The sequence below is a fragment of the Etheostoma spectabile genome, chromosome 7 (genome assembly GCF_008692095.1).
Source record: "Etheostoma spectabile isolate EspeVRDwgs_2016 chromosome 7, UIUC_Espe_1.0, whole genome shotgun sequence".
Taxonomy (NCBI): Eukaryota; Metazoa; Chordata; class Actinopteri; order Perciformes; family Percidae; genus Etheostoma; species Etheostoma spectabile.
Genome location: NC_045739.1, coordinates 18,050,468 through 18,073,826, shown reverse-complemented (window position 1 = coordinate 18,073,826; position 23,359 = coordinate 18,050,468). Strand labels below are relative to the sequence as shown.

At 39.6% G+C, this 23,359-nt stretch overlaps 1 protein-coding gene across 7 annotated transcripts in view; it reads left to right on the top strand.

The window, feature by feature from the left end:
- Positions 1–23,359, top strand: part of mib2 (MIB E3 ubiquitin protein ligase 2) — a 45,139-nt gene that overhangs the window by 4,163 nt on the left and 17,617 nt on the right. For 3 of the 7 annotated variants that reach the window (XM_032520013.1, XM_032520014.1, XM_032520011.1), the window contains 8 exons: positions 6,416–6,814; positions 8,683–8,854; positions 19,448–19,554; positions 20,753–20,947; positions 21,228–21,370; positions 21,680–21,787; positions 21,944–22,048; positions 22,729–22,891. In XM_032520013.1, coding sequence (XP_032375904.1) covers positions 6,592–6,814; positions 8,683–8,854; positions 19,448–19,554; positions 20,753–20,947; positions 21,228–21,370; positions 21,680–21,787; positions 21,944–22,048; positions 22,729–22,891 — 1,216 coding nt within the window. In that variant the 5' untranslated portion in view covers positions 6,416–6,591. Of the gene's footprint in view, positions 138–1,621; positions 1,874–6,415; positions 6,815–8,682; positions 8,855–18,195; positions 18,722–19,447; positions 19,555–20,752; positions 20,948–21,227; positions 21,371–21,679; positions 21,788–21,943; positions 22,049–22,728; positions 22,892–23,359 lie in introns of those variants that run through there. The other 4 variants (XM_032520015.1, XM_032520010.1, XM_032520012.1 and 1 more) reach the window with 4 other exon arrangements.

The following is a 23,359-nucleotide window of genomic DNA, read 5'->3' as shown; positions in this document are numbered from 1 at the left end:
TTATCTCACTGGAAGCTGGGTTTTTTTTTTCTTCACCATCTGATGTATTTATGTAGCAGGAGGTAGGAGCTGCTTCCTCTCCTTCCCTATTTTTTCGGTCTTTCTATTCACCCTACTGCACATCACTATACCAACAGGTAAACCAGCTAAACAGGACATGCTGTATTTATCAAATGATGCAGTTTCAGTCTTGACTGTTTGGGTAATGCTAGCACGTCTTTTTTTAAGACATTAAAATCCGTGTGATGATGCTGTATATTCTCAGTTTGAATATTTTTTAAATAAATAAGATTGGTATTTCAGAAATCAGATCAGCTTTACAGTGCCCTTCGTCTTAAATAAAATATGGCTGCTTTTGTTTTCCTTTCACTGTCATAGTGGACAAATAATTGGCTGATTTCACTGTTTACCTCTTAGAAAGGTAAAATGATCATGCAGTCGGTAAATGTCCATGCAGTCACGCTTGCAGTCGGTAAATGGCCATGCTACTACAATTGTGCCACATGTCATTGCAATGTGGGGTAAAGCTAGTAGACATGCTAAGCAGGCAGGCCGGCAGACATCTGGCCTTACTGGCTGCTGTTATCACTGTGTAGTGTGTGACAAACTGGTCACAATCAAACAGGCAAAATAATTTTTTTTCATGACCTGTAACTGTGGCTTTGTTAAACTTGTGCAGGTAGTTTTAGGTTGCAGCTTGTCGATTATTTATTGGAGGTAGCATGTTTAGTGCCCAGGTTAGACTTATTTGAGGAGCTATTACAACATTAGGTGCTTGGTACTTAAATGCGACATACAGACAATGTCTACAGTGCTGTCAGAATCAGCATCAAAGAGATTTTAATCATATAGTGTATGTGTTGGCTTCATTAAAGGAGGGTGATTGAGTTGCTCACTATAGTGTATTGGGGTTTATCTTTCAAGCATTTAATAAAATGATCCTACCCCGGCATTGCCTTGGTAAGATTGAGTGTTTTGTTTGTTTTGGGTAAAGTTAGTACAAATTGGGGTTGAGAGCTTAATGCGCATGTAGCAACATGTGACTCAATATTGACTTTTGAAATGTCATTTTACATGCATCGGTCTAAGGCCGGCGCATGGCGAGTGTGCGGGACACACTGCACAAACTAGGGCGACGGTCACTCACTTTCGGCCCAACTTAGACCGACGGCCAGTGGTCGGCTTGGTGTGTCAGGGCCTTAAGCCCAGACTGTTAGAGCAAAGTTTTGGATGTACTGTTGTGTGAATTAAGCTCATGTTACAAGAGACTGATTGTGACATGACAATGCCCCATTATTATGCAAGGTAATGTATTTTTTTTAAAATTATGTTTTGGGCATTTTTGGCCTTTATTCGATAGGACGGCTGAAGACAGGAAAGCAGGAGAGAGAGAGGGGGATGACATGCAGCAAAAGACTACAGGTTGGCCCTAGGCTACCCTTTGGGGTCCCTTACTTTGTTGCCCCACAAAGTAATATATTTATCTGAAACACAGTCCTCTTGTAGAATCAGCACTGCTCTTTTAAAAGTCTTTTTAATTTTTTTTTTTTACATTTACATGTTTTTTTTCTTCCAGATAAGGCATCAGTCTCATCCAGTCCTTGAGCAACATTTGTCAGACAAAAAAATCAACAAAACAGGGAAATAGAACTGCATGTTCCAAAACAAAGAGCAAAGTTCACAGCGAACCAAAAGACTGTGCCAGAAAGGGTTTACTCCCCCCATTTGTAGGATGACTGTGTCGTAGCACTCAGGATTTCAGATGGTCCTGCTGGGTGACCTGGGATCATAGCAGTGCAGGGCTCGTGGCCCACAGCACACAGGAATCATAAATCTTCCAACATGTTCAAAAGTGGTCTGAAGATCATGGGGCGTGAGTATGATAATCCAAGATAATTTGATATGATAATCTCAGCACAGTGTCATCAAATGTACAGAATGTGTTCTTAGGGTATCATGGTTTTGCTATGGTACAGTGTTTTTGTAAAATGCTTCAGGGACAGAGTCTGCTGATGGGAACAATTCTGCAAGTATCAAGTTGCCTTTTAAATCTGTTGTTGCGGACATTAAGCTTTGTAAGAATAATTCTGGACAAAGCTGACAAGACAAAACATTTGTACATTTAAAGGTTATTTTGATTGATTAATTAATTAATTAATTAATTAATTAATATGTGATTGTTATTCTTTTCCACACTCTTACAGTACACAGCGCTTGTTTGAGTGAGATGTAAGAAATGGAAGGTAGGCCAAGCAGAAGGCTGAAATGGAAAATGGATAGTCTAATTTTAGTTCTGTCGCCCACTCTGAAGAAATATTTGTAAATGTGTTATTGACTCAGTGTCCTTATTGATTTTAGTGGAAGTCCTATGGCCACCAGATGTTTCTGACATAAACCAGTTCCAGCAGGCTTTTACTCATTTCTGATATAAGGGTGATGAGGCTATAGCCATAGAGCTTGTGTGTAAATTGCAATTTGTTAAGCATTTAGGTCAAGTGTTACTGATATAAAAAGAACAGCACAGGCAAACAGCCTCTTCTTATTAGACATTAGAGTGAGGATATAAGCCAGTCAGACCACGTTTCACAGGACATGCAGCACAAGAAGCCTTAACTGCTTCGCACAGTAGCACGTATGTGATGGCACTGGCTCCACCAGTAATAATACTCCTGACTCATTTTCCATTTTGAAGCTGCTCAGGGACTTTTATTATTGGATCTACTGTAGGTCTGCCTGTATGTTGGTTTGTAAAGAATTTTAAATATGCTTTATCGGCGTAGTGAAACCAGTAATGTGGGTAGGGTCAAGTGCCAGCAACTAGCATAGCTGTAGCTTAACAGTCTGACCATATACGTGTATAATAAAAACTTGGAATGTATGAACCAAATCAACAATGACCATCAATAGTCATACCCTTTAGCACCTTAGCTAATGTTAGCAATTAATTGCAGTTAAACAAAGAAACATATTATGTAAAATAATTGACAATTAGACTTTTTTTTATTGTGTAATAGTTGCCCATGTCCCTGCCCTGAGGGACACGTGTACCAATATTGTATTGATCCTAAAACGTTTTGTTTCATCACGTCAACCCAACCAGATGAGTTGTCAACAATTAAATTAATCAAACTATTTTGAGAATCAATAAATCGGTTAGTATAATTATTTTTTTTTTCATATAAACAAAAGTAAAACTTTCTGTGATTCCAGCTTCTTAAATGTAAATATTTTTTAGTTTCTTCCCTCCTCTGTGACAGTAAATTCACTATCTTTTAGTTGTGGCCAAAACAAGACATTTGAGGACGTGATCTTGGGCTTTGGAAAACCTTGTTCAAGATTTTTCTTTTTCTGACATTTTATCGACCAAACACTAATCGATTTATTGAGAAAATAATCAACAATAAAAACAATTTGTAGTTGCAGTCCTAAACTACTCACAGTTCTGTGATGGACTACTTCTCGCACCCGCAGGATTTGCAATCATTACTTCCTTCTATCACAGATCCAACGTCTCACTTTCACTCATTTCCCTGGTGATTGTGATCATGTTGAACCTGTGGGATCCCAGTCCCATTGCAACACTTCAATTGACAATGGTCTAGTATAGAAGCATTACACCGCATTTTACATTGTGCCCCCTTGGTCACATTTTAAAGGAAATGTGCTTTACATCACAAAGACACATAAAGCACAAATATGTAGGTGGTACAGTTGTACAGTTACACATGAAAAATGTAATGTAATTCATTTTTGAAAACCTCATTTGTTTACAAAAATATAAAATAAAATTGCAAGTACATTGTCAATTGTAGATTGTTGTTCAAAACACCATGTGTAGCATGGAAATTACATAATATTCCTGAGCATTTTTGAGCATTTGTTTATGGTGTGTGCTTATTTGTGTTGTGGCCAAACGTCTGTCTGGTTGTTTGTGTGAAGGAGGTTGACGTTGCCCTCACAGATTGGCCCTCAGCAGTGTGTATGACGGAAGCCGGTCCATCTGTTATTGCAGGCAGAGAGCTGTAATCCTGCCTGGTTTAGCCCTCAGACCATCTATAAACTGGGATTTGTTGAATCTTTACGATTTTGACCTCCAATGCTGACAGTGTCCCGGTTATGCTTAGTTAGGTGAAATTGCTATTGTGGTTAAGAGGGGTCAAATTAGATTTATTAGTGATTTTAGTAACAGTAAGCAGTCTCTTGCTAGTCTGGCTATCACCAGACCAAGCCAAGCTCAATAGATCTGAGATTGAGCATTGGTCTGGGGAGTCTGCTCTGTATTTTCTCTGCACAAGGGGTTTGATAGTTCAAATGCTAGTTAGATAGTTCAAATGACTCTGTAGAATTAAACGTGCGGCTTTCCAGACCGAGCTGCAGGGCAAAATCAAATCGCTGGCGGAGTGGGCGGGGTTTATCCAGTCGAGTCTCCTGCCAAACTACCTAACTAAACTTCTTTTGGTTTACCCTTACTAAGCTGCTAGACTTTGCTGTTGCTGCAGATAACATTACACATAGTATATGTAAAATGCATAAGTAAACACAAAAGTGTAAAAACAAAAAATTTAAGGTAGAGTCCACACTGTTCAGACAGAAGTGTGTTTGTGCAAACAGCTGCTAAGTTGTGATTTTCAAAGCTGCTTTGCTTATTACATTCATCGGCAGTCCCAAATTTTAGCAAGTGGCAATACTTTGTTGGTATGTAGTAATTGCTCACTGCTGTTTAGGAGCCAATTTTGGGATTTACTCTTATTTTCTATCAGTGACCATCTGTCAACGCAAAACAATAACGGGCATTTGGATTTTAGAAGATTTACTAAATATCTTTGGCAAGTGCAGTTTGAACCGTGTATTAACCCTTTTTCTGGGGTTTGCATGTGTGGTGTTGTTGTAGAGGCAAAACATCAAGCGTAGACTAAGAAATGGTCTCCCTGTAGATGTTTTTTTAGGAGCTTGTGTAGTCATCCCCTGAATCCCCTGTGTTGCATCTACTTTTTAATTATGATTAGATATCAGTGTGTTTGGCCTGAATTCTCTCTGGAACATATAGTGTGAGGGCAGCAGAGTTGGTGATGTGGGAGGGGGTGGGCATGCATTTTAAATGTAGCTGGTAGGTTTTTTTCTGTCTGTGTCTGCAAAATAGTTCCTCAATCCAGAATGCTAGATTTTGTAGTAAGGCTTTTCAGTGTTTGGAATTGTTGAACATAGTACTGTCTGTGTGGTTTTGAGTGTTGTGTTTTTAGGTCAGTTAGACATTCATCGTCATCTCAGTTATTGCTACTTCAACTTGCCATTTCCTACATCCATCCACACACAGAATGCTGGGAGCTATGTAAAAGCCGTCCACCTCTCGCAAAAGCTCCTCTGTTGACAGGGGAAATATTTGATGATTGGCTGGGGTATTATTTCGGTGTATAAAAGAGATTAAGCTGTCATTTTTGGACAGAAATTAGAGTATAGCCTAAGCCGTCTGCTTTCCCTCCTTTGATCCCTTACATACCATATGTTTTCATGCTTAAGCAGATGCCTCTTATAGAAGAAAGTAGTAGCGTTTGTGATGCAGTTGGTTGCTTCTGCATACAGTTTCTTCTGTCTGAGGTAATTTACCCTTGCAAATTTCATAGTGGAAACGGAGGGACCGCGGATGTCAGGCTTTATCCCAACAATGTACATTCACCATTCAGAGAACATAGCTTACCCTAAAGCTTCCTCCAGAACTAACAAAAATAGGTTTTGTTTGCTTTAGGATGTAGGATACTCAGCTTACACCTCGTGAACGCTATGTTGGGGTAGTTGAGTGTTATGGTTGACATGAGTGAAGCCAATGGACTGTCTGGCTTAGGATGTAAGTACAAGTCTGTGTTTGTGTGTGTCAGGTCAGGACTTGATTAGGTCAGGGGTGTCGCTGTCTTGTCCAGCTGCTCTTTCCTGAAATGTGCCATGACACACAGCAAGACCTCCAGTGAATAATCCACCAGCAAAGAGAAAAACACTGTTCTGAAATTTATGAGACATATGGCGTGTTGCTCTATAAATCCCTTAGCAGCCACTGACAGACCTGTAGTCAGGAAACGCACAGGTTGTGTGCTTTCCTTGATTTAAAAGCAGAGGAATAAACCAAAAACCTTCTGAGGACAGAGTAAAGCTTTGACAAGAACTCTAGACAAGTTGGCAAGGAGCAGCTGTTTATGTTAAGTATTGACTTTAAAAGAGATGCCACTACTATTGCATTCTAACTTTGTAACACATCTCTATCTACTTAAATTTGTACTTTAAGTGAACTTGCCCTGTGTGGGCTCAATCAAGTGTATCTTATCTTATCTAATCTAATCTAATCTTATCTAGCAGTGTCCTACTTGGACTTTGCTGCTGTATTTTTACCAGGTTTCACTGAAGTTTTATTGTCTCTTACCCCCAGCCACCCCTGATCTGTTCCCAGAAATACCGGCGGTGCCGTCCCTTCCTGCAATATTGTCGGCACGAGCCAGCGCCGTCTCTCAGAAGCCCCGGAGGCGCAGCAGCAGCGGAAGTGACAGCGTTGCCAGGCCCCGACCGTCGCGCTCAGCCCCCAGGCCAGGCCCCAAAAGAGGCAGCATGGAGGTGGGCATGCGCGTGGTGCGTGGCCTGGACTGGAAATGGGGGAACCAGGATGACGGGGAGGGCCACGTAGGAACTGTGGTGGAGATCGGGCGTCAGGGCAGCACTACCACGCCAGACAAGACAGTGGTGGTGCAGTGGGACAGCGGCACACGAACCAACTACCGCACTGGCTACCAGGGTTCCTTCGACTTGCTCCTTTATGATAACGCTCAAATTGGTAAGCACTCATGACTACACACTACTAAATACTGGGCCAACTAGAGCTGATTCTAGTTTGAAATGTGCTAGTGCAAATATGATACCCGATTTTCAGTATACCAAATTGATTTTGATATGTTACATCATGTTACAAGCATTAAATGCAAGTGTTGGAGACTTCACAGTTTTGATAAAATTAAGCTATATTTTGGTCGTTATCCAGAAATAATTTAAGCTTGATACTACAGGTGTGACGAGATGTCGCAATATTAAAATGTGACAATGTTTCTCGTCAAGGTGAAAAGGCTTTGACTATTAGCATAAAAGATCCTGTGACCACGTTACGGGGTACAGCTGATCTCTCTCGCATAAGACACACGTCTGTTGCCCGGCAGCAGTACAATGTGGGTGCTGGCTATTTTTTTTAAATAAGTTGGGAAGCCAACAGCAAAGCCTAACTTTTAATTTAATTATATTAAACACAGAAAAAATGTTCTCCCCTCATCTTAAAATGGTCATAAATCAATACTAGAGTATCTACTTCCTTGTTTATTGCTGCAATGAATGAAATGCAGAGGAGGAGAAACAAGCATCTGTCTCCAGAGTGTTGGTGCAGGAGACGTAGTTTGGGCCCAAAGGTCTCAACTACTGCCAGAAAACGTGGACATGTTCATATTCCTGAAAAAGAACGTGACCATATCTCAGGTTGAGCAGTGTGTCATGCTTGAAGAAAAATATTGTTAGTCTCTCTCTCTCTCTGTTTGCACTTTAATTATTGAGAGTACTACTTTAATCATGGTTTGCACTTGAAAACCCCCCCCCAAAAAAGTCAATCATTTTTGTTATTTTTACGGTTTTTATTTGTGGAAACTAAAGTAGTTCAGTTAGGTCACGCAGTTTCAGCTCACGCTGCAGTTACTAGGTCTGTAGAGGTTAGTTATACAGGAGAGAAGTTTGAGTTTGTGGCGAAACCTTTCACAGTGCTCCTTTTTCATTTTGTGACTTTTGATTGAATAAAATTGAAGTTTTCGTTAAAATAGTGTTACAATCTCTTCTTGCTCTCGTAAACCCAATATTGTGTATTGTCTAGTGAGCTGAGTGTCTCGTCACACCCCTATTTGATACCCAATACAGGTGTTTGTTGTTTCCCAAGAATCATTGTCAGTTAAATGTATTTTTAATAAAAAAAACAAGTTCAGCCTTCCTATCTAATCAATTTGCAGGTGCCTGCATGCTCTTGATCATAAAAAAACAGAAAAATCCCATACTAAAATTCACATTCTAACTTTGGCTGCTGGGGCCATGAAAATTTGGGACCTTAAAATGTGGCCATTGGCTGAAGAAGAATGAGAACCCTGCCTTAACCTGATCCAAGCATCATTATCATAGAGTTTCACGGCCCGATGATCAAATTCAGTGCAAATAATCAGCTATTAACACGCACACAGCCTTCACAAAGCCCAGTTTGAGTAGCATGGCACAGGAAAGACTATCTCTCATCACCAGCCATCCAGCTCTATTCTGGACTTGATTGACACGTACAATAGTGCAGACCCATTAGCATTTTGCTCCATTTAAAGCAACATTTTTCTGCCTCAGAAGCTTGCCCTTCAATTAATGGAGCGAAAGAAGAGGAAGAGAAGAGATGAGGAGCTAAGGGGGTGGGGGTTATTTTTGTCAGGATATTTGTGCCTCAGTTCTTCCACATCTCATGATATAAGCTACCGTGATAACTAACATTGGTAAGGACATGGCCTATGCCTTGACTGCTTCAGTGACTTGCACATGGGAGATACATAGTAGTTTAATACTTACATCTTCAACCTCAGGCATGTTGAATTTATAACCCCACTCACGTTTCTTTAACCATCTCTCTTTCCCCTTCAGGCGTGCGTCACTCCAACATCATCTGTGACAGCTGCAAGAAGCATGGGATCATGGGAATGCGATGGAAGTGCAAGGTGTGCTTCGACTATGACCTGTGCACCCAGTGTTACATGAACAACAAACACGACCTGAGCCACGCTTTTGAGCGCTATGAGACGGCCCACTCCCAGCCGTGAGTACTGCACTGCCACTTCCCCAGCACAATTGATCCTCATTTCAATTCTAATTATGGTGGCTTCCGTTAACAACGTCTCTGTTCGAGTAGCTTGCTCTGTTCTAATCCAGTTTGACTCATAGGAGATAAGACCTTATTAGTGTTGTTTCCTCCAATTAACTTTCCTTAGACTGGTGTCTGTCTACACAAGCCAAAAGTTCAAGATAGGGCTTTTACAGCAAAATCATCAGGTTTTCCACTTTTCTACATGTCTGCTAGATTAGCTAAGTTTTAAATATATAACTAATATATTGCCTGGGTGTGGTCAGGACCTCTTCTCAGTTACCTTTCCAGATATTATCAAGGTTTATAGACTGTATTTTTAAATTAGTGGCTAGCCTTAAGTCAACTTGGGCAAATCACACTTGGCCTAGCTGATTCCAAGTGTATCCAGATTAACTGGAGTGAGTTCTCCCTTCAGAATCCACTCTTCTGCATCAGTTCACAGTAAAGCTCCAAACTGCTTCAGGCACTGTCTGAATGTCAGCTGGATGGCCTGTTCTCATTTTAACAAGGTGATATGTATGACCCAGATTTCTTCTATAGTTTAGCCTAGTCCAGGTCCAACACCAAGTTCCATTTATTTTCCTGTGCCTGCTGTCCAGTAAGTGGTGGAAATGGGGTCAAGAATTGAGAATTGTTAATCTTTTGATTCGGTTTGAATACATCTTCTAGTTAGCTATTAGGTGCAAGAGTGGTAGTGGTTATAAATTTTGTTTTGTTTTTCTTAAGAATTTGCAAAACAAACCCAATTAAAACCCTCAATATGTAGGATTTGGAAATTTCTGACTTTGGCTCTAGGTGGTTGTATCAAAAACAACACAGACAGCATGACAAATGTTTAACATGTCATTGAAATGGTTTGATTTATACAGCAGTGCAACAAATGAATTGTTATACCCTTAGCTCCAAATCTTGACCTGGTCATGACTTGCCACCTCCCTGTTTTTTTGTTTCACTTCCTGTTATTATGTCCCGTGATCATATTCTCACTAGATACAAGAAATGAAAAAGATTTTATTTAGATTTAGATTTAGATTTTATACCATTTTGACTCTGATGGTTGGGTTGCATATTGGAGTTGCACACCAATTACAGAATTGGTCTTTAAGTGAAACCTGGCCTGCAGCAAACATTTAGCATTCTGACAGTAGTTGGAATCTCATTTCGTCTCCCACACCAGTTTCTCTTCAAGTATTGATTTGTCATTGATGCCCTAATGTTGCTCAGCAGTGTCCTTCATTATGTTTTTTTGTTGTTGGAACAAACCTTTATGTGACCTTCCAAACCGGTCGGAACATTTCACTGCCTAACCATCTGTGGACAAAAATACACATTTATTCTGACAAGCCAATTTAGATTTTCATTTTATTTTTAAAAATAAGGGAACATGTTTGTGATATTAGGATTTCTAATAATTTACAGTATAGTACACCAGTTTTAGGATACCTGAAATTAAGATTTCAATATATTGAATGATAAAGATCAGATGTGTTTTGATCATTGTTGACATTGGTTAGAAAAGATGCTGTGTGTAGCAACCTGCTCTTGTGGACAAATGTGTCCAATAGGGCTGCCATGAGAATCCACACCTTTAATCAGTTTCTTTTTGTTGTTGATTCTTTTATTGCAACTCATTCACTTAGTTTACAGTACAGTCTTATATCCTTGCAGTGTTTTTTTTATATATAATATACACAGGTCAAATAGTTAGGGTCAAAAGTTAGGGGTCACTTAGAAATTTCCATTGCACTCCATTGTAGACAGAATACCAGCTGAGATCAGTTGCATTGTTTTTAATTTTAACCAGGATCTGATATCAGATTAGTAAACAGAACGTGCCTTTGGAACATTGGATGAATGGTTGCTGATGATGGGCAATGTAGATATTGGATTAAAGATCAGCCACCCACTCAGATCAGCTGGGATTCTGTCTATAATTCAATTCAACTTTATTTCAAAGACTCAAGGTCCAGATAAAAAAAAAAATTACACGTAATACATTACAAGTGGGGTACAAACCAAACACACAAACATAAATACATATAGACATACTGGCTCCCACAAATTACATTATGGAAACATATGAAACAGACATACATTCATGCATATATACCTACAGGCTTACAAATATCTATGCCCAATAATTAAAACAGGTACAGACACACGTTCCAGTGATTCCAGAGTTTTGACGAATGTCTGATATCACTAAATGCAGGATTGGTTATAGCAGTTCAAATTGTATTCTTTGACTCTGTTAATCGGCATATGAATCTGTACATAAAATTCCTAAGCACAACGTGGAAGGTGGGAACATTACGCGTCACAAACAAATGGCTAGCACCGGTCCATCTTGGATGTTTGAACAAAATTTTTAGTACATCATTGTATGCCACCGTTATCTTGTTTATCTTTGCTGTAGCGGCACCATAGATGAGCTTTATAAAGTGGTATACAGTATGCTCTGAAAAGAGACGTTTTAACTTCTTCAGAACACATATTAAATTTGTAGTATTTGCTTGCCCATATTATTTATTGCACTGGGGTTCATTCCTCAATACAACCCTCCCTAATAATGTGGCCCAAGTATTTTACTTTAGTAACCACGTTAAGGTCTTGCCCTGACAAGTAAAAAGAGGGAAAGAATAGCTTCCTATACACCTCATTACAACACTCTTTTTTTGCATTGACTTTGATGTCATACTGTAGTCCATAGTTTGAGCAGACTCTAAGCAGTTGCTGTAGGCCAGCACTATATGGCGACATAACAATTAAGTCATCTGCATACATCAGATGATTAATACACCTCTCTCCCACCACACAGCCAGTTTTACACACTTCTAATGTCCAAGAAAGATCATCCATATACAAATTTAAAATTGGATGAAGGTCTAAGTCCATTGTTTTCAGGTGACAATATTCCCCCTTGTCTAACCCCATTGGTAACTTAAAAAGGAGCCGATGTTGTGTTCCCCCATCTAGTTTGCATAGTTTGATTGGAATACCAATAATGCAAGATACATATTAGGTATGGGGCGACCCCTCGCTCTGGTAATTTTATAAACAATTTACCCGTGATTAACACGGTCAAATGCTTTGGATGCATCAAGGAAACATAAAAAACATTGTTGAATTGTGGCTTTTATGCTTGGTAACAAGTTGTTTTAGTGCATATATACACAAATCTGTGCTATGTTTCTTTTTAAAACGAAATTGATTATCAGTGGTTATTATATATTCATGTAGTCTATCAAATATAATTTGTTCTAACACCTTAGAGAGTTTACTCACTAGAGCGATTGGCCTGTAGTTTTCTTTCCTTGATACCTTACAGGTTTAGTCTTTAATCACTGGGACTAATAGTATAGATAACATAAAATCAGGTAATATGACATGTGCTAATAATCCAGGGAAGCACATAGCAAGTAACACTGAGATTCTATGGCTTGCATACTTCATGTGTTCAGCTGTTATTTGGTCAAGACCACACGCTTTGTTCACTGCCAATTTATCAATTGCATGAGACACTTCATCAGGTCTAATGACCACACCGTCATCAATAATGACCACACCAACATGATATTCAGCACTCTCAACACAGTTAAAAATCTCTCTAAAATGTTTCCCCCACAGCTCAGCAATATTTTCATCCCCTGTGGTCCCATCAATGCTGGATGGCAAAGGCACCTTACTGTTATTGATAACCTTCACTTCCCTACAGAATTCATACAAATCATTCTGCTGCAACTTTCTGGCCACAGAATTTGCCCTCACCATCTGTTCATTACTTCCGATAAAGCGTACAGCATATTTAAACCTCAGATTGGCCTTTTTCTTATGTTCAAACTCTGGGCCATACCTAACTTTTTGAGATGATACCCAGCTCCAAAAAGCTTCCTTAGCCTCCACATGGAGTTCAGACACATATTTGGTTCCATCCTGGTCTTATCTTATGCTTTCTTTTCCCATGGATGGATAATTTACTGACATTAATTAGACAGTTCACAGTTTTGTCATACATAATAAATATATCACTGTGATGTTTTTGACTCTTACAATTTAAGTTGCCATAAAAAATAGCTTAAGATGGTACATCAACATTACTAAGACTATTATCATTCTCTTTAATGAATGAGCTGATAAAGGCTAGCCTATTAATGTATTCATTTTCACGTTTGTAGCATTCATATGGCATGTAAACAATGGAGTGGAATGGAAATTTGCAGTTGACCCCAAACTCTGTGGTGGTGTGTTGTGTGTGTGTGTGTGTGTGTGTGTGTTGTGGTGTGTGTGTGTGTGTGTGTGTTGTGTGTGTGTGTGTGTGTGTGTGTTGTGTGTGTGTGTGGGTGTGTTGTGTGTATATTATATATATAGATATATTATATATATATATATAATATATATATATTATATATATCTATATATATATAATTATATATAACGGTTTTCAGGCACCTTTTTATCAGTGCTACCATTGTAATGTGTAATGATAAGTTGAGTAGTATGTTAATATCACAGCTAAATGTGTTTTATTTTATTTATTTTGCATTTTGCATAGCATGGCATTTTGCATAGCATGGCACACCCTCATACTCTGCAACTGACAAGCTAGCAATGTGCGACTCCCAACAAAGATGGTACAGAAGTGAAATGCCTCATTCTGTAGCTAAAACAGAGAGCATACACAGGGTGAAAAGAGGAGCTGCAGCAATATTTAGTACAACAAATATGTGGTGTTTTCTGAAAAGTAAACCACATAAACCTATTCTGGTTAACCTCTAAATACAATTATGAACCTAAAAATTAGCCTAATATGAGCACTTTAACTTTCCCAATCAGAGTCATATTTGTAATTAAGCACCTCCTGGAGGTGACATTAAATTACATTTCAGCTTTTAGAAAACATATTTTGAAGTGTTAGTGTTGTGGTGTTTAAGCTGTGGTGTTAAATTGGATTGGAATTTAATCTACAGACTCAATTTATCTTTAAACCGCAGTCTTAACTGCAAATATTTAAAAAAAATGAATGTTTTAGTGATTATTTGTCTAATTTAGCTATTTTCAAGTTTTCAAGCTCAAAAGCTTAAAATTAAAAGAATTGTTGCTTGCTGTTTTGCTAACCAATGCTCCGTGTGCATTTGATAGTTAATCTAGGCTTGCATTGGTTGTAACCACACAGTCAGTGTTGAGCTCATTTGGTAGTGTTGGAAAGGCTGCATAGCAGTTAGATATTTTTCACAGCAGGAGACTTGAAGCAGAGGTACGGGGCAGATCAACAAGTGTTTATTTCACCGGCAATTAACACAAAATTGGAAGCCATGATCGCAACAGACAAATTGAGCACCGCAGGCAGCATGTTGTCCTGACAGCAGCAACGCTAGATGGAAACTGGAAGCCTTTTGTAGCCTTCCACTGAGATTATCTCAACCACAAGTACAAGGGAAATCTGAAATGTACTCAATCTAAACAATTATACAAAATACAACAAACACATCAAATACAATACTACGTCCCTACTGTTATCTCAATTTACTTGCATTATGTTGCCTAATACAATCAAACATCATTAGTCTGAACAATTCATCAAAGTACAGTTAATCAAAGTACTGAAACACCCCTTCTCTACTTGAAACATGGTATCTCCTGAAACCTTTTAAAATGATGCTCCCTTAGGCACACAACAGGGGTGAATTACTTGAACACAAACATTCTACGATTGCACAAACAGCAACTGTTTCAATTGATTCAATTTATCAGGAACAGATTATACCATACTGCACATGTTTAAGTAACAGAACTAGCAAACTGAGTACATGTGTCTCTATTGACAGGGCTGGCCTCCAATCAACACTAGCTGCAACCTCCACAAAACAGATTAATATTATCCAATAAGCATTTGAAACGTTTGTGCCTCATTTCATTAACGCGTAACATAATGAGCTACAGCGTAATAATGCTGCAAAATATTAGTGATGAAGAGGACCTTCATTACAGGTAGTGATGAAGAAACAAGTGAATGTCTGCGGATTGTGCATGACAACAAAGATAAATAAATTAGAAGACAGATTTTTGATCAGTGAATTTCACGGCTCATCATATTAACATGAAAAGATCTATTCATAATATTCAGTCCTTGCCGTCTCTCTTCATGCTTTCATCAAAGACATCTTTCCATTATCTCAGAGAAAATGTTGTGATTGTCACACAGCAGTGGGAGAGACGGAACATGTGGGAGAACATCACATGATAGTCACTTCTTTTCTCATCAGATAAACGAAAGTGAAGAACACTCTACAGCAGGAGCATTCAATGTTTTTTAAACCAAGGACCCCTCAACTGAAGGAGAGACAGTGCAGTTTTTTTAGTGCATAGAATACTAAGCTATCAAAATAACATTTTTTGCCGTGATTTTATAAATATTTTAATGTCAAACATACATATGGCACAGTGATTCCTTAGGATTTACTGTATCTGTTGATGGACTTAGTGACTACCGCAACCATAGGCCAGAAAGCCTATCATCAGTGGATGTTTATGTTTGCTAATAATGTTAGATTGGAAGAATTGGTTCTCAAACAGTTTACCTGGATAAATAAAGGTTAAATAAAAATAAAAATAAAAGATTCATGTTAAGACATTTTCATTTGAAAAAAACTTTCAAAAATTAACAATAATTTTGGAGGGCCCCCTGCAGTGACTCTGGGGTCCCCCTAGGCGTCCTGGACCACCTGTTGAAGATCTCTGCTCTACAGTATGTGGTGCTAAACATACAGGGCGTCTTTATTTCCAGACCACACTGACCCATATTTCGTTGACAGCTTTTCAAAAGACACATTTTAACCTGGCAGTTATAGGACACACTTGATATTTTCCTGGAAAGGCACATTTGGTTTGGTTTCACGATGAGTGGGGCTTGTTGTTGTTGTGCCAGCAGTGATTTATGTAAGGAGACTGTGGTTTTGGCTTAGCATAGTTAACAGTGACTCCTTTCATGTGGACCAAACATGTGTTGGGTTTAATGACGATTTAAGCAGGGTGGATCTATTTGTAGTTCATAGACATACTGTAGGCAGAGACTTTGTTGGTGTCCAAAGGGGGCACTGAGAAGTTCTCAACACTTTAAATGTCTGCAGCTCACTGACCCTCGAGCTGCACCATCACTAACATGGTGTGAGACCTGAGCCGGATGTACAATAACATTACATAAGTGTTCTATTGTAATTACAACAGATTTAACTGGATTAGCATGTAGACATTCTCAGCTGTGTGAGGATTAGGTTGTTAACATTTTCAATTACCTAGATGACATGTATTAGATAGCAGGCGTTGGATCAAGGTGCAATTATATGTGCTGGCCACAAAGCATTCAAATTATTGTTAGATTATTTGTTGCTGTTGTGTTTCCTCAAAACACATTAGGGCATTACTGTGAATCTTTAGGATATGAGGTTATTATAGATTAGATCTTATATTGTTGCAATGTATTTTTTCTGATCCAAATACTGTTAGGCTTTACTGTCGATAATTGTTTAGTAGGGCTGGGTTAAAAAAAAAAGAAAGATCCAAAATGGATTTTAAAAATCCAAGAATCAATCTTTGTCTGGAACATATGAAACACGAAAACCTAAGGAATCCATTGCTACCAACTATGTTAGCTTTTCAGGAAAGGGGTTAAATAACCCTCCAAAGTTAGGCTACATTTTGGCAAGGGAAAAACTGGCATGACAAAGGGGTGCCTTTGTCACCTCAAGATATCTGCACTTTATTGTATTATTGTTCGTATGTAAACATTGGTACTTTTAAGAATGCAGCAGGTTAGAGGGAATCTTGGACAATTGTTGAATCTCTTTCATATCCAAGCAAAATTGGTATTGTAACTGAAATGTTCCTAACCCACTTGAATTCAACCAGGAGTAAAATTGACCTTGCTAATCAGAATCAAATCAATTCGGAAAATCCTTGACAATACCTAGCCCTACTGTTCAGTGTTCTGAATGGCTGCATTTTGTTAATACAAATAAGTTTACACTACATCGAGACGTGTGTCCATGCCAAGTACTGAGGGCAACGTTTGTTCACGAGGAGATGGTTGGTATGCAGCTTATTAATTGGCTCTTCAATACAAACAACACACACACAGTTCCAGGGAACACATCGGGTCAACTCAATGTCTAATCCTTCACTCACACATCAAGCTCAAGTCCCCCACCTGACCTTCTCAATTCAGGTGAAGCGGTAGTACACAACAGTAGTACTCCCTTTTAATACACATCCAACCCAACCCGACTACTGGCCGGCAGAGTTTTCCAGTGCTTTCTTGGTCTTCTAGTCAGAATTGCCTGGAATTTCACCTGAATTTAGTTGTAGTGGGCTAACTGCTAACTTCTCATCAGTGTCATGCACTGTATGTATGTAGAGGATTTTGGTGCTTTAGTAGGTGAAGTGTGGACTAAGCAGAGTTGTTAGACGTAAGACAATGTACGCTTTGAAAGATGTGTCTGATTAAACTTAGTCTGCTCTTACCTGGATTTAAATTTTTTGTTAAGGTACCATAAACACATTACAGTAAATGCAAATAGGGTTGACCCTGTCATTACACTAGCTTGTAGCCTTACTGTATTTTTCTGACAGTCACCACTTTTTATGCAAATCCTATTTATGTGTGTGTTGGTGCTTTTGAGTTCTACGTACAAATGCTAATTCTGTTTATTCCACTGCCTTTTTTAAACGGTAAAAATAACCTTTGGCTGACTGTTGACTTCAGCCGTCCGTCGTGTCAGTAGGTGTAGGTTATCTTGTCCTGTTCCTGTCTGGGTGCAGGGGTGACATTTGGCCGAGCAGGATTAGAAATCTTGATCCCTTGATAGAGCTGTTGTCTTTCTCAGAGTAACTACATTGACAAACATGTCAAACACTGAGGTCTTGTTTCTAGGGACATCTGTCAGTTCAAATCCTCTTTACTCCTGTAAATAATAGTACAAATATTAGTCTTTTCTCTTACTAACCAGCTCTCCCGTCATAAACAGTACTACTCTTGGTGTATTTTCAATCAGTCCTTCAAGTCTGAGCTAAATCAGCTTTGTACCATCAGAAAATTGGCACATCTTGCTACATTCCCTCCATGACCCTTAATACTACAAGTTCAAGAAGTCTGTTACTATATCTGCTAGTTGGGCTTACCACAGTTGTACCAATTTATGTCCCGAATTCCTCAACTAAAAAATGGAATAAAAGCTACACAAAAAATTCAACACATTGAAGCAATGCAGAAAAATGTGTTTGTACAAACCCTATGTACTGTATGTGTAGCATTTTTTGTTGTTTCTCCATTTATACAGTACATATATTTAGGCATTTACATATGCAAGCACGTGCATGCTCTATACTTTGCCCTGAGGTGGCCTGCTTTGCTGTCCAGGGATTAGGCTCAAAGCTCTTTTTACAGATACACAACGTTCTCAGAACAGACCTGTCCAAGCCCAGTCCCACACTGAGATAGTTGGCTCTCAGAGCCAAATGTACTGATCTTTCCCATTAACCTGGAAAATCTGGCCAGTGACGTGGGATGAAGTTAGCTAAGGCTAACTTTAAGCAAAACCCCAGAGCTAGAGAAACATGTGGGAGCAGTAAAGACTCTATGTGGCTCCCTGAGGACGACAGCTCTCACAAGGCTCTTTTTCTTTTGATCACATTGGCTTCTATATGACTTTGAGTCTATCCAAAAAGCTGTTTGGTTTAAATGGAAGCTGGGCTTTGATCTCGTCAAGAAAGTATGGGAATAGGCAGCTCCTTTGCAACAAGATCTGATCAAATCTTCACCATAAGGTATGTCAAATTGTGAGAATACAGTTGTCTCACCTGAGTGTCTGAATCTGTAATTGGAGTTGAGGCTGTTGGTCAGTGTGTTATAGTAGAGCGTTGATGATGGCAGCTAGGCACAGGTTTTCTCAATGTGTGTTTATGATCTTAGCTGTTCACAGTTCTGAAATACTATCTCTTATCTAAGTAGAATTTAGCCTACTTATTTCTTGACCACTTGTGGAAGAACTACCACAACTACCCCTTCAGTAAACTAATGAGAAGTCGTCTGTTAGGCAGAGGACGCACATATCATGAGCACGGGATAGCATGAAACAGGTAGCACTGTGGACATTATGTATTATGGCCAGAAACGATAAATGTAAACAAAAGAAAGCTTGTGTACATGGAAACTCCTCAAGGTACCTTTTCAGTCCGTTGTCAGGAGATCACAACAACTTTATTTGTCTTAAACTCAATGTACAGTAGCCGTTTTCTTTTTCTTTGTGAATAATGAAGTACCATAAACGTATTTGCTCAGAAATATTGTGATACTCCATATTTTCTGGCTTTTGGGACATGTGTCCGCCTTGGCTTGCCACAGATCCAAAGATGTTACATGTTTTGTTGTGGTTTTAATATGCATACTTGAACTAAGTTTTTTTTATTAAGGGATTCATATCAAGTCTTTAAATGGTTTTAGATTGTCGATAGAGCAGTTTGTTCAGCTGTGTCTCCATGCTCTTATCATAGAGTCAGCTTGGCACCCAGGCAGAACCTCCCGCGGATCATCCTCAAAGGAATCTTCCAGGGGGTTAAAGTGGTTCGTGGACCTGACTGGGACTGGGGCAACCAAGACGGTGAGTGGTGTGTGGGGGGGGGGGGATTGTTCTTAACCACTAACTTGGTGCTGCCAACTCAGCAGGCCCCCTACCTTCTTGAGCATGGAGCTGTACCTCTTCAAAGTCTTTCACCATCCACAACCCATAATAACATTCTAACCTCACGTCTCATAAACCCTTGAAACGTCGTGTTAGTATGTGTCTGCGTGGATTTTTATTGCCAGTGACTCATGAGAGTATGTTCCACAGATGTCTGTGAGTGTCTATACAGAGCCCTTGTTCCGTAACATTTATCTTCTTTTTTTCTTTTTCCAACCCCATGTAGTGGCATAAACTGAGAAACCCCTTCACTTAAAATATAGTCTATGTTGCAAGAGAATCTAGATATAGTGTCTTTTTGTGGCTTCCATGAATGTCTGCAGTTTTTCATCATGTGTCAAACTGCAAATCTACACTGTTGTTGACTCTGCTCTCTTTCAGATACAGCCAGCCCGCATTGGCTAATGTTTGGAATAGTTTAAATAATTGAAAGCAATCTTCCACATTAGTGGGCTTAATTAAAGCCCTTAAATGTTCCCTTTAGGGGAAAAAGGGAATGCTAATATGTCTTTATGTTTCCTGATCTGGAGTCATCGTTGTCTCTGAGAATAGCAACGCTCCCTTTTCCTGGGCTAGAGCGAATGAGTCAAAATGTCCTTTTGGTGTCTTTGAAATCAGCGCCCTGGGGTTAGTTAAGTCACTCATCAGGCTTAAATGGTGTATGCGGTAAGCCGTACAGGCAGCTCTGAGCATGCTCAGAAGCCCCCGGCCCACCATGTAGTCTTACGGGTCACTGGTTTAGCCGGTGTGGTCAGGCACTGAGGTAGCTTAATGACTTTAATGGTTTAACAAGAGTTTTCTTACATCATTAAACATGATGTATAGATCTGAAACCGTCTTTTGAAGTGTTTTATTGTTTGATGGTGATTCTTATTGTTTTTTCCTTTTGATGTTTTTTTGTTTGAATCAAGTAGGGGAATTCTGTTTTGTCAGGTCTTTGATATATGAAGAAACCATTAAAAACTGAGCTGGCTCTAGAAAATGGAAGTGAATGTCACTCGTCAGCTTATGTCTCTAAAAATGTTGCTGTTTTTCTTACACTGCCTTTATCTCCCACTTCTCCCACACACTGATGCATTATTGTTTATTGCATATTTGTGTGTGTGTATGTGTGTAGGCGGGGAGGGTAAGGTTGGGAAGGTAGTGGACATTCGTGGCTGGGACACAGAGTCTGGTCGCAGTGTAGCCAGCGTCACCTGGTCTAATGGCACCACCAATGTCTACCGAATGGGCCACAAGGGCAAGGTAGACCTCAAATACGTGTCTGACGGCCAAGGGGGCTTCTATTACAAAGACCACCTACCAAAGCTCGGTAAGCTGATTCCTGTTTCAAAGTATGCTCATTTTTTTCTCAGTAGTCACTTCTTACTACAGACAGAAATAATTTCTGTCCGTTGTAGGAATTGGTCAAAAACTTGTTGGGTGGCAGTTTGCCCTGTATAATTGTAATGTGTTTTGGTATTGTTACATAACATTTTTTAAACATTACAACTATGTGAATATGAAAGTTTGCAGAAACCACCAACATGTTGATTTCAAAACCAAACTTCAAAAACCCTCGTAAGTCTCCAATATAACACCTGTCCTTCCAGGAGAGCATGCAGAGCTGCAGCGCCAGGAGAGTGCCGACGGCCACTCCTTCCAGCAGGGTGACAAGGTCAAATGTCTCTTGGAGGTGGACATCCTGCGACAGATGCAGGAGGGCCACGGAGGATGGAACCCCAAAATGGCTGAGGTATGAAAGTCAAACATATTAACACAATAGGTTTTTTTTCTTTTTTAGTTGCAATGAACTCATTGTACTTTTGCGTATAGTATGTACTCTTTATGTTTTAGACAAACATGGCCTCACAGTCAAAACACATGTGCCTCTTGAGCCTGACATACAGAATATTCATATAAGTGGCTCAGATGGACGTTAGCGTGCAACAGAGGGAAAGGAAACAGAGCATCCAACTCTCAAATCACAGCTGCTAAAGGGAACATTTAGGTCACAGCCATGCAGAGGGAGACCCTGGGTGACACAGCCAATTTATGTTTGCAGTACATTTGCCGGATTGGGACTGTTCATAGAATCACTGACCGAGGAGATGTCAGAGTCCAGTACAGCAACAACATCCGCTGGACTTTCCATCCTGGGGCCCTCACCAAGGTATTGAGTTAGAGATAAGTTTCGGCCAGAGGACCTGACAGCAGGATCTTACATGGTTCCAAACTTTAACAGGAGTGTAGTTGGGTTATCAGTATGTTTTCAGCTAATTTTAATAGCTTAACAAATGTGTTAACAATTTGTCTTTCTTTCCACTAGGTTAACACTTTTGGAGTTGGCGAACTAGTAAGAGTATTGGAGGACATCGAGAGTGTGAAGAGACTGCAGGCTGGCCATGGAGAGTGGACAGATAGCATGGCTCCTGTATGCTCATTTAGCCTGATAGTACTAATTCTTCATGGTATTTCAGCGTTAGTTATTAAGGCTAAATTCATGCCAAACTGTAGAGGCAGAGGTGTGGAATCAAGTCAACTTGTGTCATTAATCTTTAGACTAAAGTCATGATGACTTTAGAGTTGACTTGAAAAAAATCCGAAAGTTCTTGTAACTCGACTTTAACTTTCTCACCAAGACTCATGACTTAATTTAACCTTTTGTTTTTGAATGACCAACCAATGATTCATTATGATTTATCATATTTATTTACTATGCTAAGACTTACAAAACAATGACTTTGTCTCCCCTCTGTATCCTGGAAACCTGAAGCTTACTCCCTGTCTGTGTGCATGATGTAAACTGCGTCACTTGCTAAAGGAAAGCCTTTACTTGGCAGACCTACCTCTGAATTATAAGTGACCTACTTCCTTAAAATTGGGTGTACATCGGGAAGTAATAAAGTTCAGAGCCACTTGCTCAAATGCGGCCTGGTTATTACAGAAGCACAGAAAATGGTCCTCTAAAATCAATGAATAGTTTCTAGTGGATTACTTTTCTGCTCTTTTATTTTTTTAATTTATTCCTGTTAAATGCTTCCCTTATTTTTCTTACCTTTCCTTTCTCACCCACCGATGCCACATCCACCTTACTTACTGTTTTGTTCCTAGGTGCTTGGCCAGGCCGGGAAGGTGTTAAAAGTATATGCGGATGGTGACCTACGGGTGGCATTTGGAGGCCAGACGTGGACATTCAACCCAGCGTGCCTTTCGGCCCAGAGCGTGGAGGTGGACGCCAACCTAATGACAGCCGAGAACCCCAACGAATCTGGAAGTAAGGCCTACGCCGTGACAAGGGGGCTCATCTCTAACACTCCAGCTCCAACTTTACCTTCTGCATGCATTCAGTCATTCTTTCTAATTCCAGCTCTGTCTCTGCCATGCATGCTCAGACTGCAGCTGTGGCATTCATGGCCATTGTCACACCATTCCCTGTCTGTCTTTTTTCAGCAATGTGTGTACAGGTGTCATTTCTTGAAATGTTCTTCTCTATAGCATGTCATGACCCTGCATGTTGACAGCGAGATGCTTTGGCAGTAAAGCAGACATTTGTCATCATGTCAGAAGTATGTGTTTGTGAATGTGTGTGGTCAGATTACACTGCATGAAGGGGCATTTTGACTCATTCCTGTGGTTTTGCATTAATCTCAACTAACCCATGTGTCTGCTATTTTAGCCCAGTGGAAGGCTTTGCGACACCATTTCTAATCATATTGTTCACATTGGACTGATTAAGCTAAAT